Source organism: Anarhichas minor, unplaced genomic scaffold (genome assembly GCF_050575085.1).
Source record: "Anarhichas minor isolate MPS153535 unplaced genomic scaffold, ASM5057508v1 ptg000024l, whole genome shotgun sequence".
NCBI classification, from domain to species: domain Eukaryota; kingdom Metazoa; phylum Chordata; class Actinopteri; order Perciformes; family Anarhichadidae; genus Anarhichas; species Anarhichas minor.
The window spans coordinates 11,074,624-11,090,125 of record NW_027466470.1 but is presented as its reverse complement, the minus strand read 5'-3'; the positions used below and the strand labels follow the sequence as shown (position 1 = coordinate 11,090,125).

General features: G+C 42.3%; 2 protein-coding genes across 4 annotated transcripts; both read left to right on the top strand.

Annotated features, from left to right (window-relative positions):
• The first annotated feature begins 688 nt into the window (after positions 1-688).
• Positions 689-9,443, top strand: ddr2b (discoidin domain receptor tyrosine kinase 2b). 2 transcript variants are annotated; one of them, XM_076098047.1, is made up of 16 exons: positions 689-767; positions 1,934-2,036; positions 2,690-2,927; positions 3,716-3,863; positions 4,078-4,180; positions 4,326-4,509; positions 4,961-5,201; positions 5,359-5,424; positions 5,964-6,100; positions 6,902-7,112; positions 7,204-7,427; positions 7,716-7,843; positions 7,926-8,144; positions 8,368-8,602; positions 8,964-9,113; positions 9,309-9,443. In XM_076098047.1, the coding sequence occupies exons 1-16, from the start codon at positions 689-691 to the stop codon at positions 9,441-9,443; spliced, it is 2,601 nt and encodes an 866-aa protein (XP_075954162.1). The 2 variants fall into 2 exon arrangements, with proteins under 2 accessions (XP_075954162.1, XP_075954161.1); XM_076098046.1 differs by having other exon boundaries at positions 5,359-5,425; positions 5,950-6,100.
• A 1,274-nt stretch (positions 9,444-10,717) lies between these two features.
• LOC142956875 (3-keto-steroid reductase/17-beta-hydroxysteroid dehydrogenase 7-like) lies at positions 10,718-15,442 on the top strand. 2 transcript variants are annotated; one of them, XM_076098644.1, is made up of 10 exons: positions 10,718-10,880; positions 11,309-11,512; positions 11,618-11,710; positions 11,859-11,973; positions 12,332-12,526; positions 12,655-12,759; positions 12,856-12,912; positions 12,994-13,092; positions 13,318-13,449; positions 14,064-15,442. In XM_076098644.1, exons 1-9 carry the CDS (start codon positions 10,846-10,848, stop codon positions 13,432-13,434), a joined length of 1,020 nt encoding a protein of 339 aa, XP_075954759.1. In that variant the 5' UTR covers positions 10,718-10,845; the 3' UTR covers positions 13,435-13,449; positions 14,064-15,442. The 2 variants fall into 2 exon arrangements, with proteins under 2 accessions (XP_075954759.1, XP_075954758.1); XM_076098643.1 differs by lacking the exon at positions 14,064-15,442 and having other exon boundaries at positions 13,318-13,923.
• Positions 15,443-15,502: the final 60 nt, after the last annotated feature.

Genomic DNA, 15,502 nt, shown 5'->3' with positions numbered 1-15,502 from the left:
TTTAACTTCTGACGCGCTAAACTACAGTATAACTACATTCTATTCACATCGTACTGACACAGAATGACATTGTCCCAACAAATCTTTGGAGAAATCATGTGTACGTCTAAAGGTGCAGTTTGTGAACAGTGGGCTGAGTTCTTGTAGACTACACCAGAGTGTGTTAGAGGCACAAGTCGCTGAGACCTTCACAGGGCTTTTACAAGGTAAATAAAATGCAGTAGTGGTGGTGGGAGAGTGTGCAAGACTCTGGGCTGAGGACTGTATGTGCTTTTTTACCACTGTGAGGTAAAAACTCTATAGAACTATTTACAACATCCTACTATCCTGACATCAGACGTTTACTTTACACATATTTAAAAATGTTTTTAACCTTTATATGTCTGTTTTTCACAGGTGGTTTTGTACTCTAATAATGTAATTCTTATTATTTACAGCATACTAGTATTTTAGCACAGCTTTAAAAGTCTGCCACCCTGCATTTCAGTACACATATTGTGTGCGTGGCAAATTAAACCTCTGAATCCTTCAAAAAATCCAAAAATTTGCTGTGGGGATTTAGTTGACATGATATATGAAAACAAATAAATGAATTATCTTGACAGTTATGGCTGAAGGTGTACTACTAATCTCACCCACTGATTTAAAACCTTTTAGGTGTGCAGATTCTTGAGAAGAGATGAGGGTCATGACGGTTCAACGGATCTCACACCACGTCTTCACTGTCCTTATCCTGGCTGCCACTGTACGATCTCAAGTCAACCCAGGTAGTAGAAATTTGTGTTTTACATCCGTGTCGTTCTTTCTCAGAGCAGGAAGGGGTTAAATATCTTGCTCAAGGACACTTTGGTAGGGCCTGTTGGTGTGTCGCAGGGCTCACACGAGTCAGACAATCAATGATATAATGAGTTTAATTTGATGTAAGTGTAGTTTTTTTTTATGTGTGATTAAAGTATGAGACAGTCAATATGTCATACATGAGCTGAAAATAACCTCATATTCCTGAGGGAGAAGCATGTTGACAAGATGGAGAAGGCAAGCAAATTTAGGTGGGTGGGCTTAGAATGCAAGAATGTAAGGTGTGTGTGTGTGTGTGTGTGTGTGTGTGTGTGTGTGTGTGTGTGTGTGTGTGTGTGTGTGTGTGTGTGTGTGTGTGTGGTTTACCTAATGGTCAGACAGCAAATATCCTCAGAACAGGCAGACCTTTCACAAGCAGGGGGCATTCGTGGAAAAAATAAGTTAGAAAATTTGTAGGCATAGGTGTAGGTAACACACACACACCTTCACACACACACACACACACACACTCTCACTCACACATGCGCTCATTTGAGTTTCCCACTTGGAATATTTGCACAGTAAAAGGCGTATTTGTTCTGCTGCTCTGTCAAAGTACATGTCAGGCGTTCGTTGTGGGAAGATGAATAAAACACAGACGTCCCTTAATTACCAGGTAGAGATGTTGAGGATAAACAGTGACACTCTGGTAGATGCAGTGAGCAGATGTACAGTATTGGCACTGAATCATATTAACGCTATAACGTGGCATCTGTTGCTGCCAAATTTATCTTTATTACATAACTGATAAAGCCAGATGCCAGGGCTTTAAACATGTAAAATGTCTCTCACGTGGCTGGTAAAGATTATGAAAAAGGATGAAAATTGAAGAGCAGGCCACTCCCGACTCATTTTGCTTAGACTGGTACCTACACAGTGATGCCTCTGTTTGGCTTTAGAGGCCTTGCAGGGCTGCAGGAAGGGGACTGGGGGGGAGGAGGGACAGGACCTGACCGCTTTACACTCAACCCCTCACATCCTGCAAACAGAAACGATTAAAACTCGCATGGCATGTGAAAGAATACAGTTCTCACACTCACAAACATAATCATTGTGTGAGCAGCATGTGTATCATGGATGCTTCTTGTGTTCGTAGAAATTTGTCGATATCCTCTCGGTATGACCGGTGGGCAGATTCAGGACGAGGACATCTCTGCCTCCAGTCAGTGGTCCGAGTCAACTGCTGCAAGATTTGGCAGGCACGTGGCATGATGATTCTTTTCTTATATTTTACCTTCATTTCATTTGCTTTGGGTAACACATTTGTAACCACTTCTTTCAATCCTGGTGGCTATTGCTTTTCATGCTAAATTCTTCTTCGATTTATCCCACACTGCTTTTTGTTCTTTTTTTTTAAATGCCTAAGACTTGGTGTTGCAAACAGCATATGTGAAAGTTGACGAAACAATATCACTTCAATGTCCATTTAGGCTCTGTCCTGGAGCTTTTGATCAAATCAGGTGATCTTCATCAGCAGATGGATTTTGCCCCAAAACCAGTTACTAAATGGAGCTCAGGTTGAGATTGTTTGGTCATCTGCTGCGGCCAAGGTCAAGAATGAAATTTGAAGCTCAGCATACGTGAAAGTTTCATTAACTGGACCCATGCGGAATAATCATAGTGCTGTTTTAACAGCTGTTGTCCAGCAGCAATGTTGAGTAGTCAAATATGTTCCCGTGCAAATATGAATTATGCATAGTGAATAACTCACTTTCAATTTTCTTCTTCCTCTATTCATATCATGCAACATTTATTTCCCCTTTTCATCCATCTCTCCCCCTGAATTATCACGCTCCTCTCGTCTGCGCACCTGAACTCTTATTCTCCCCTCTTATTTCTTCCACCTCTTCAGACTCGACTTAGACAACGGAGACGGTGACGGAGCCTGGTGTCCTGACATCATGTCAGAGCCAGACGGCCTCAAAGAGTATCTCCAGGTGGACCTGCGTTCACTGCACTTCATCACACTGGTGGGCACCCAAGGGCGCCACGCCGACGGTATGGGTAATGAGTTTGCCCAGCGATACAAGATCAAGTACAGCCGCGACGGCAGCAACTGGGTGGGCTGGCATGATCGGAAGGGAAGGCAGGTGAGCACGTCTAGATATTACGGTCTGTCATTGTTTCTCATTTCCACACGCGCATGTATAATTCAATTTCGGTCTACACATTATCAGGACATCTTAATTGCATCAGATGAAGGTGCAGAGAGGAGCAGAGACGGCCATGACAGGGAGGCCTGAGGGACCGGGTTGACTTGTCACATTATTATACATGACAGTTTTCAAACAGGAAGCTACTGCATTTATTTAACAGCTTTACTTACTAGTTACTTAAATTTGACATATAAGACATAAGATGAGCTTATCAAATTTGGTTCAATTATATGAACTGCCCAACAATATATGAAATAGTTCAAATCAACCCCAGCTTGACTGCAACAGTAAAATACTACTTACGATACAAAAACAAAACAAGCAAAACCAATTAATGAATAGACTTATAGTGGACTATAACAATCAAATACTCAAGTTTTCTGAAATATGACGAAATAACCTTAGATTGTCTATAAGAAGAAATAAAACATGTTGCTATTAAAAGTATTCTGAATCATATCATAGTTTTATAGTTTCACTAAATGAAATGATCTGATCTGAATACTTCCTCCAACACTGTTGAGATAACATCTTCTCTGCAGCAGACCGTAGCAGAGTTCATGGGAAATTAAGACACAGCAGAACTAGCAGCAGCATGAGATAAAGGACACCAATTCCTTTACAGATTTGTCCAGATTTCACATAAGATTTGACAATAACGTATATATATGCTGACACGTTTCACTCAGTTTTATTTGTGTCATCCGCGTCTCCTGTGCCAGGTCATTGAGGGGAACAGGAATGCGTATGATGTGGTGCTGAAGGATCTGGAGCCCCCCATCATAGCTCGTTTTGTCCGCTTCATGCCTGTGACGGACCCCTCCATGATCGTGTGTATGAGAGTGGAGCTCTACGGCTGTGAATGGCTGGGTTAGTCATTGCTGTCCATTATACAGAGTGCAACACCTTCACATAGTCGCACTAGCAACATCTAGTTTATCTTTCTTTGTTTAAATAATTACCAAAGTCTGAACAGATTTTTTGCAACTTACCAGTTTTATTATGACTTCATTGTCATTCTATCCTATGAGCATGTAGTGAATAAATCAATCACAATCTCTGACCTTTGACCTGCTCCCTGTAGATGGCCTGATGTCTTATAGCATTCCAGATGGGCACCAAATGATCTACAGAGGCCTGGATGTCTACTTTAATGACTCTGTGTATGATGGAGCATCAGCTGAAAGGTCTGGATTTTACTGCCACAATTAGGGGTTTATATTTCTTATATTATATTTTTTTTGCTTACCCTGTGGGAGAACAGTCACTTTCTCCAAAACTGATTTAAGATATGATTTTTTTCTTCATTTCTTCCATCCATCTCTGCACTAGACTGACAAAGGGCCTCGGCCAGCTGACAGATGGCACCTGGGGTCTGGATGACTTCCTCCACAGCAACATATACGGCATGTGGCCTGGGTACGACTACGTGGGCTGGAACAACAAGAGCCTCCCCAAGGGTTACGCGGAGATGATCTTTGAGTTTGACCACATCCGAAACTTCACTTCCATGAAGGTAAGAAGTGGGTGCAGGGGAGAACTTCACTCATCAGCTCAATAGTCAAAAAAAGTGGAATTTTGCTGAGCCAACTGAACTGCGCCAGGCAAGCACCCATCTTACATATAGTTGCTGCAAATTCTATTGAGGCATAAAATCCTGCAAAATAGCCTCGCGGTGTGAAAATCACATTCTCTGTATAATTAGCCATGGCTACGTGCTGTGGCCTGAGATCAGAGATAACGGGTTTTTTCAGCAGAGATTAGTCATCACTACACCTGCTCCTGCATCATCTTCCCCCTCGATTCTGACTGTTTGGAGCACTTTTGCTCCCGTTTAGTCATCAATGTCATAGGTAGACAAAGAAATGCATATTCCCCTGTAGATATTAACAAGACAACTATTTGCAAGACACAGTCTTCAGTACTTTGATCATGCTTGTGTTTTTTTACACATCCCACCTCCACAGGTTCACTGTAATAACATGTTTAGCCGCGGGGTGAGTATGTTCAGACAGGCCACCTGTTACTTCCGGTCAGGATCAGACTGGGAGGCTGACCCCGTGACCTTTAGGCCCACCGTCGACCGCGTGAGCCAAGGCGCCCGTTTCATCACCGTGTCCCTCGGCGACCGCACAGCCAGCGCCATCAAATGCCGTTTCCACTTCAGTGACCTTTGGATGCTGTTCAGTGAAGTTGCCTTCCAGTCAGGTAAGATGGGATCTGGAGTGGAACTTTGATTTGATTATATATCCTGTTTGAAGGGGCTTTTGTCCACCATTAAATGTAAATGTTGATGCATGTTTACTGCACCAAACTCTTGCCTGAACTTGTTTCCTTCAGCTTTGTGTTTTTCTTTCTCACACAGGCTCAGCCGTGTACAACACTTCTCTGAGTCCTCGCAAACACGGACACCCCACGAACACACTGCCAGGTCAATAGCTAAACCCTATGTGATTGTTTTTTTTCTTAAAGTAGGGGTTGTAATTTTCTTGAATTTGCTCGTCAGGCAGTGGAAAGAATCCTGGCAAGAGAGTGTGCAGGCTGGTTTGATATACGGCTGCTGGGAAGCACTGTGGTTGTAAACAAAACACGGGCCGAGGATTACCTCCAGTCAACCAAAACTACAATCAAAAAAATGTATATTTAGATGATATATTTATTTATGACTTTTCTCAATCAAGCTTGGATTGGTGTCGTACATCTTACTATAATGTAAAGTGATTTACTAGTGAAGGTAATTACTCAGTTTCAAAGGCGGTTTAACTAAAATGTTTTCTGGTTACACAGTGCCCCCTGCTGGTAGCACCAGAAATAACCGATCATTGAAATAAATCACACTTCTTACTGTCGTTGTAATGAAATATGATGGGGATTATGCCATGGAAATATGATTGTTATGGGATATATTGTAATATAAATTTGAGCTGTGATGGATTACATCAAGTCTTAACTCTCATCTGGTTTTGTTAGGAGATGATCCTACTCATAAATTGGATGACAGCAATACCAGGATCCTGATTGGCTGCTTGGTGGCTATTATTGCCATCCTATTGACTATCATAGTCATCATCCTCTGGAGGCAGGTCTGGCAAAAGATGCTTGAGAAGGTGAGGAGAGAGTTGTTGTTTTTCAAGCCGTTTGTATCAGATCAAACAAGATTATAGTATATTCAGTAATCAGGAGTGTATGAGGTCGACGATTACCGGGTAATGTGATGAACACTCTGGTCAGGGACAATGAAAAGCAGGTGAGGCTTGCACATTCAATGCTGGTTTTATCTAAACAGATAATATGTGCCATGAATTATCACCATACTCCAAATTGAATACGTAGGGAGCTAATATCTGGCATCCCTACTGTCAACTATCAACACAATGTTTGTCATTCTAACTTAACATAAATAATACAAGCATCAACGTACTGCTAACATAAATGTACTAAGGGCAAGGATACTCACTTTTACACTCAGACAAACTATTGTTGCCAGTAGAGAGCCCAGAGTTCTGCTGCAGGTAATTCAAAGGGCTCACACCTGAACTCAATCCCAAATATATATAGACTCTGATCAAGCCAGGCTCCTCCCACGCCCTGCTCCATCTCAGGCAGCTTATATATTTTTGTCTGCATATATAGCCTGCTTCATGTTCACCAGGGAGTTTGCCCGATGAAGACCTTTTAGGTAGAAACATTGCATGAATAAAACATTTCTGCACATTTCAGTGTGCAAACAACCTCTCCTCTTCCTCAGTGACAATCACTGCTGGTATCCAAGTATTTCCTCTTTCCGTTTGATAAATCTGGCATCCCAAAAACTGACAGCATGTAATGTGAGGTGAAAATTATCTTGCAGATTATTTGACCGAAACAACAAATGACACACCTCCGCTTTCACCGACTTACTTCCACAGGCATCTCGTCGCCTGCTGGATAATGAACTCACAGCTCGTCTTGCGGTCCAGACCCAGGCCTTCTCCTCCCTCCACTCCTCTCTGTCCAGCGAGAGCGGCTCCACCTCCAACTCCACCTACGAGAGAATCTTCCCCCTTTGCTCCGACTACCAGGAGCCTTCCCGCCTTATCCGGAAACTGCCCGAGTTTGCTCAGTCCACCGAAGACCTTGGTAAGACGGTAAAAGCACAATTCAATAAATACTATTATTTCCGTCGACATTAGCTATAGCTGAATGTGTATTTATATGTGCACCACATCAGGGCCGAGCACCTCCTGTAGAGCCCTTGCAACCAGTGTTTCAGAAGGTGCCCCCCACTACGCGGAGGCAGACATCATCAGCCTCCAGGAGTCTTCAGACAGCAGCACCTACTCCATCACAGCTGTCAACATGAATCTCTTTGCTGGCACCGATTCATCCATGAGAGAGTTCCCCAGAGACAAGCTCACCTTTAAGGAGAAGCTGGGAGAGGGCCAGTTTGGAGAAGTATATTGTCTTTTGTACCTGTAATGTTTGTTGGCATTAATTTGGTATTTTAAATATATTAGATTCATCGAGCTGCTCTCTCCTTCCTCACTAAAATTATCTTGATGCATCTTCTTTATTAATGCTCTTGTTTTAAGATTGAAAGATAGTTATTGCTGTGTGTTAAAAGCATTAGTGCGAAATGCAATGGCTATACAGTGCATGCTGACAAACAGGCAACACTTCGTTAAACAGTTGGTTTGTGGTGCCAAGTGTATGATGGACTAACAAAGTGCTTTTTAAAAACAGGTGCACTTGTGTGAGGCAGAGGGCATGCAGGACTTTTTGGATGAGGATTTGTCCATAGAGGGAAACAGGGACTCACCTCTGCTGGTTGCTGTGAAAACACTGCGGGAAGACGCCAACAAGAATGCAAGGTAGAAGAACAAGCTGTACAGTACATAAGTCAGCCGCCAATCAAGCGGTAAATTACAATAGTTTGTCCCTGCTGTGCTGAAGGAATGACTTCCTGAAGGAGATCCGAATCATGTCTCGCCTGAGGGACCCCAACATTGTCCGTCTGCTGGCCGTGTGTGTGGACACAGACCCACTGTGTATGATCACTGAGTATATGGAAAATGGAGACCTGAACCAGTTCCTCTGCAATCTCAGACTCAAAGAGGCCGCTGATGACGACAAGATGGACCAGGAGGAGAAAGAGGGGGAGAGTATGGTTAGGTAGGCTCATATCTGGACAATAAAGTGTCATGATTATCTTGGATTCATACACAGAGCCAACTAGACAGCCCTAACTGTTTGGGCCCCTTTGTATTTCCTGTTGCTGTGTTTGTTAGAGCAGTAGCTGAAGTAAACTTGGACCAAAAGCAGAATGGCAATGAAAAGGTCTATTCTGTACTTATGACTTGTAATCTCTGTGTTTGTGGTCTCTTCTGCTCTTTAGCTACAATAAACTAATTGGCATGGCTGTGCAGATCTCATCTGGCATGAAGTACTTGTCCTCTCTGAACTTTGTCCACCGGGATCTGGCGACCCGCAACTGCCTGGTGGGTAAGAACTACACCATAAAGATCGCTGATTTCGGCATGAGTCGGAACCTGTACAGAGGGGACTACTACAGGATCCAGGGCCGGGCCGTCCTGCCCATTCGCTGGATGTCCTGGGAGAGCATCCTACTGGTGAGTGCTGTGCGGAGCCGGAGACACTTGGAATAGTTACACAGTAGACAAAAACAACGCGATGAATTGTGGGTAATTTCTGCAGAAATGTAGACTTGCGGAAAGTGGGCATACAGCTCTCAAAATATCTGTGAGAGAGCTCTCAAGAACGTGACGATTTGATAGTGGGACAGGACAGCCCTAAACCCCCAGTCTAAGAGTGTGGACATTGGGATTGGGCCTCTGTGCTTGTCTGATAATAGACTGCTCAAAGATTGTTTTTGATTTGGAGTCTGCTAATAATATTGCAGCTGTGATAAACCAGCATGCACATGAAGTCTTCACTAGGTTGGATTTGGATTTAAGTTGTCTGTTCTCTCAGGGGAAGTTCACCATGGCCAGTGACGTGTGGGCCTTCGGTGTGACTCTGTGGGAGATTCTGACTCTGTGTAAGAAGCAGCCCTACTCCCAGCTCTCTGACGAGCAGGTCATTGAAAACACAGGCGAGTTCTTCAGGGACCAGGGCAAGCAGGTGAGCGTCACACAGGTTTAGGCTACCAATCCTCCAAAGTATAATCTCATTATGATATCAGTTATGGTTTTATTAGTGACACTCATACAAAGTATCCTATATTTTCTCTGCATTTGTGTCTCACAGTACTATATTCTAGTACATACCCACAGCCTTTTTAAACTATAATCTTATTATTTTGTCTCATGTTCCCAGGTGTACCTGCCAAAGCCTCTCTGTTGTCCTGACAGAGTCTACAATGATCTCATGCTGAGCTGCTGGAGGAGGAACGCCAAGCAGAGGCCGAGCTTTCAGGATATACACACTCAGCTGACGGAGAGCCTGGCGTAGTCAAAGGAACAGATGATTTCTCCTCGACATGAACTGTCACATTTGCTCCCTTCAGTCTGGATCTATTTGGAATTCATTTGGAGTCAAAAAAATATATATAACTTTTTCCATTTGTTTGTAGCTGGCTTGCCACAATTGTGCTGTAAATAACAAGATATGAGGAGAAGGTATACACTTAAAAAGAGCCTTATATTGTAGATATACAAATTAGCACTATTCACACTTCTGTGTATTTATTCATTTCTTTTTAATCTCCTGTGCTATGTATATTTATAATATATATTTGAGTTCTATGGTAATAGGGTTTGAAACACAATTGTGAATATTTGTATTTCTTTTCCATTCATACATATAATTCTATTGCACATTAATTATAGGATGGCAATACTGTTGTGTGATTTATTTTGTTCATATTTTAGCTTTTTAATGATAATGACTGTTGTCTAGATGAGGCAGGTGTTTTTACTCTGCAGCAGTTTCCCGACATGTTTTATAAACATGTTTATGTCCTTTTGCAGAAATAAATTAACTGTATATTGTTGAATAGCAGCAAAGAACAAACCAAGGATCCCTGTAAATAAAGAAAATGAAGGTTCACTACTGTGTGTTTTCTTCCCAGACTAACGTTATTAGCAGTGGTGGAAAGTAACTAAGTACATTTACTCAAGTATTGTACTTTGCCTACAATTTTGAGGTACTTGTACTTTGAGTATTTCCATTGTATGCTACTTTTACCCCAATACATATAGCTTAAGTAGTTACTTCACAGCTGTAGATTATTAAGACAAAACAGAAAGTAACTAATAAAGTAAGATATATTATCACAGGTTAAGCTGTATTATATAAGGTACTTCATTAGCTGTGCCTTCACCAACATTAAAAGTATGTATATATTAATGCATCACTAATTATAATCAAATTATACAATATATGCAATTCTGAAACGGGCCATTCTGCATAATGAGTACTTTTACTTTTGGTACTTACAGTATATTTTAATATGAATACTTTTGTACTTAACATTTTGAACTCAGGAATTTTACTTGTAACATAGTATTTTGTAGTGTTACTTCGAGGTTTTAAAATACTTTGTTCACAATACGAGAGACACAGCACCAGGCTACAAGTCATCGTCAATCACAGCCTTGATTAACACCTAAGCAGCACTTTAAGTCGTTGCACCGCTCCTCCCGTTTTGGGCCTCTTCGCTCTCCGTAGTGGGAGCTGATTGGCCAGCTGTTTGTTGACATCCAATCACACCACGTATCGGCCCGTGCACATAGGCTGATGTTTTCCGGAGGAATCGGACGATGGGAGCCACGGTGAGAGGATATTCATAACAGGTTTTAGACTTCGTTCTGGTCCCGTCTTCACCTGCAGACGCTGCCAGCTCCGGTCAGACATGGAGAAGGTTGTTCTTGTAACCGGCGCGAACAGGTGGGTTACATGAAACTGCGTTATAATGATGACTAGGCACTCGGTTTGTCACGTTTCTTACAAAGCGACTCCTCTCACGAGCTAATAAACACTGAAGGCATTATGTGTTAACGTGACAGAAACGTGCTGTAATAATGCTTACTAGTTTGAATTTTCTTTAATTCATTAAGCTTTTGTATGAGCGCCATAAACACACGAATAAATGCATATTAGAAAAGTCAAAAACATTTAATTCAAAATATATTCAAAGTGAAGAAAAAGTGACACCAAAAGTTTCTTATCTGCCTTTATAATTCCTTCTCCAGGTGTTACTCTAATCCCTCTATGTTTACCAGTTGGTATTATATAGTACATTTAAGTAATTGCACAGCTCCTTAGAGAAGTTTGTTTTCACGCTTGTGTTTTCTGTCATCCGTCACTTTGCCCAGCGGCATCGGTCTGGCCCTGTGCGAAAGGCTGCTGACCACGGACAGCCGTCTCCGGCTGTGTCTGGCCTGCAGAAACATGCAGCGGGCCGAGGCCGCCCGCTCCGCTCTCCTGACCTCTCACTCCAACGCGCGTGTAGACTTGCTGCACCTGGACGTGGGCTCCGTGCAGTCGGTGCTCACTGCTGCTCAGGAGGTCAAGGCCAGGTACCGATACCAAGATATAGTGATGTCATGAGGCTGCGGTCTCACCTGTAATACCTGAACTATGACTGAGATTGCTCTTTGATGCACATTTGTGTTTTTCCACAGATACAACAGAATTGACTTTCTGTATCTAAATGCAGGAATTATGCCCAATCCACAAATTGATGTCAAAGCTTTTTTCAAGGGTCTGTTCTCCAGGTAAAGCCCCCAAACCAGTTCCTGACTTGCTTCATTTGATTTACGCCTTTTGATTTCACACAGGTTTAAAGCTCGATGGCTGTATACTAGTGCAAGCTGTCTATTGCCCATGCTGTTGTGTAATAACGTACCCCCTCACTCGCTGCAGGAATGCCATCGACATGTTTGCGACAGCAGAGGGTCTCTTGACTCAACAGGACCGGCTCAACTCAGACGGTCTGCAGGAGGTTTTTGCCACCAACCTCTTCGGTCATTTTCTCCTGGTACAGCACACACCGACTGCACACACACTGGACAAATTCCTTATTAATATGGCATAATATATACGTAGTCCTCATCATTATATGTTGTAACATAGTGTAGTAGTATATGCATACAGGATGGATTTAGTTTGTGCCTCTGCATATAGAAAGAATCATTAAAAATAGAATTGCTAGGATGGATGATGTGGATAAAATCTATCACTGTATGAAATGTTTTGACAGAAAGAAATATTGTGGTGTGGTATATGTTATAGATGATGTATATGATATAGATGATGTGTGTTTTTGTCGTTGAATTGATGACGTGGCGACTGGAAATGGTCCAGAAGTACCTGATGTCCTTGTCTCTGTGGTCTAGATCAGGGAGCTGGAGCCTCTGCTGTGTGAGGCAGCTCACACGTCCCGGATAGTGTGGACCTCCTCGAGTAACGCCCGCCGCTCTGCCTTCAGCACCGAGGACGTGCAGCACGGAAATGGGACGGAGCCCTACAGCTCCTCCAAGTACGCATCAGACATGCTCAGCCTGGCACTCAACAGACACAAGAACAGCCAGGTTTGTCAGTCACACAATCTGCAGATTGCTGCCACTGCCACCCACATCCCAGAGTCAAAATCCCACATTAGGAGGAACTGAAACATGCATCTGTTATGTGGAATACATGTTTCCTCTCTCTGTGACAGGGGCTGTTCTCCTCCGTAATATGTCCCGGACTGGTGATGACTAATCTGACCTACGGTATTCTCCCCTCCTTCTTCTGGACCCTCATCATGCCCATCATGTGGCTGGTGAGTGACGTTTTTACTCTGCTCATCTCCGCTTGAGTCGAGTTGCGTATGAACAGTCTCATGTTATTGTGACATATTTCTTCCTGTGCTGAACAGATTAGGATCTTCACCAACACATTCACGCTCACGCCATACAACGGAGCAGAGGCGCTGGTATGTTGTCGACCCGTCCTGTTAACTTCTCCTCTATGAATGCAGCATGAACACTAAAAGTCCTGCTCTGGCTTTTCACAGCACTGGTTATTTGTACAAAACCCAGAGTCTCTGGATCCGAGAGCAAAGTATCACAGTTTAACGTCGGGACTTGGAGCGAACTACACTCAGCCTCGACAGGTGAGTAACCAGAGGCCGCTGCTCCACAGACATTATATACTGCTCAAGTCTGCTCTACGTGAACCTCAGATAACCTGAATCATCAAATATTTATGAGAGTGACTGGGATCAGTTGAGATGATTTTTATGGAATACCGAGCAGGAAAATGTGATCAATGTGATTAATGTGATCTGCTTTACATGCAACGAATTCAGATTTTCTGCGTGTTTCTGTTCTCGTTTCAGATGGACATCGATGAAGAAATGTCTGAGGTCCTCTATTCAAAACTTCTTGATCTTGAGAAAGTAGTCAGAAAGAAAGAGAGTGAGAAAAATGCTGACAAGGACGCTCATGGACTTTAGTGAGATAGAGTAAATGTGAGTTTTATATAAAGGGACGGTTTTGCTTTTGGGAAATGGACCATGTGCACTTTCTGATGAAGAACAAACATGATGTTATTCTTTTCATTCTTGCTAGTTGTACCATTGAATTGCGTTTCTTTTCTGTCTATTGTGTACACGTGAATCCTAAAACACGGAAAAGAGGCAGCCTTTATTTTACTCACGCTTACGAGACCGTTGTGTATTTCATTTACAGCCGTTTAACGTTTGCTTTTAACTTCAGGTGTTTGCATTCACGCTTCAAAAATCATAAAAGTGGTGTTCATTTGTGAAGATTATCTTGCTGAACAAAACATGAAAGTATCCTAAACTTGTGTTTTGTGTGCCTTTTTTCTGCAATAATCTTAAATCCATTGTAAAAGCCTCATTGGCTTTTTGTCGGGGGAACCAGTGCGATGCTGACTTCCCGGGGGCGGCCTACAAAAAATAAATCATCCCTGCACAACTCTACCAGCCTTTTTCATATTTTAATATATGTTGTATCTTCATAACGGCTGGTCATTCACAAATCTAGCATGTCCTGACCTTCCACTCTCGTGAGATCAATAACCAGCAGGAGTCTAACCTGTTTCTCTCTGGTTGTAATGTAGAAACCACCGCCTGCTGCACCGTCACCTGATATCTGGATCATGTTTCTTCTACAACAGGCGTGCAGCTTTAATTAGCGGGTTTGTGTATGGTCTGCTTTACTGAGTCCACGCACCGACCACCAGCACCACCGTCAGCTGTCACCAGAGGCTTCCTTTTCCACAAATCATAAATTATGATGCACAGTTAGGTGAAAAGAATGTAATAGAGCAAACAAAGTGTCAGAATAACGCGGATGTTTGAAATGGCAGTGTGATACCACTCGGCCTTTCACATCCTCTTATGCACAGGCTTTGTTTGACTAATATCCTCTCACTGACATGTTTAATTGAACTGCTTCGGCAAAAGGCTTTGCTGGATAAACTGCATGAGTTCCTTTAGCGTTGGCTGTTCCTGACAGACATGCACAGCTGCCACTCATTTGCAAGATATTTGCCTTTTTGCCTCCTCTGTTTGAGATTGACTCCTGCATTTTATTAATCAAAAAAAAATATGGAAAGAATTAAATATCTATTATTGCTTTATTATAGAGATAAAGAAAATGGGAAAGTAAAGAAAATGTACTTTAAAAAAAAAAAAGCTATTTTAGATAATTCCAGCTAAATACCCGAAGCTTTATGAAGGAAATATTCCACATTTAGCATTTATTATTAAATTGTTTCATTGCAACAATGGAGGCTTTTCTCCAATTTAAAATACATTTATTTAATGTGCAAATCCTCACACACATTACCACTGGATCAGATTGTGAGCTTACAATCACGTCTCCATGTCTTCGATGGTCAGGTGAAAATGAGCAATGGTCCTAAACATCCACGCGTGCCCTGGACCCTAAATGGGTTTTATTCTTCTATTTATAATCAACTATATCCTCGACTTAAAAAAAACATGCCTCAGGGTACATAAAAAGGTTCCTGGATTCATGTCCTACCGGTGTGAAAGCTTTTTAAGTGCGCTGAGAGCTGCACGTACAGAGGGCAGACTTGTCAGACATGTTGTTACTCAGCATGTCCCTGCTGGCCCTAACCACAGCATTTGATGCTTTTTATAAACTGACAAATCCCACTTAATCTTATGATGTGTTTGGCCGTGGTATCAGCACAGAGCCATAGCTGCACATACAAGGTGCCACTGGCTTTTGACCTCACTAAGGCAGTGCAAAGTAATATAGCTATGGTATGCTTTGAGGAAATATATCAATGTGCATTTCTTTAGGCAAACCATGGGATATGTAATAACGCATGCACATTGTTATTGTTTTGTTCTGTCGTCATGTACTCCCACACAGCACGACCTGGTTTACTGCAGCCACATATTACCAGCCTAATGAGAGACTATTGAACGCTTCCCTTGCATGTCATTTCCTCTTAAGAAATTAAAACCCGGATTATTCTCCGAGGACATGAAAGCAAATAGTTGCATAATGTAAATAAAAACATTG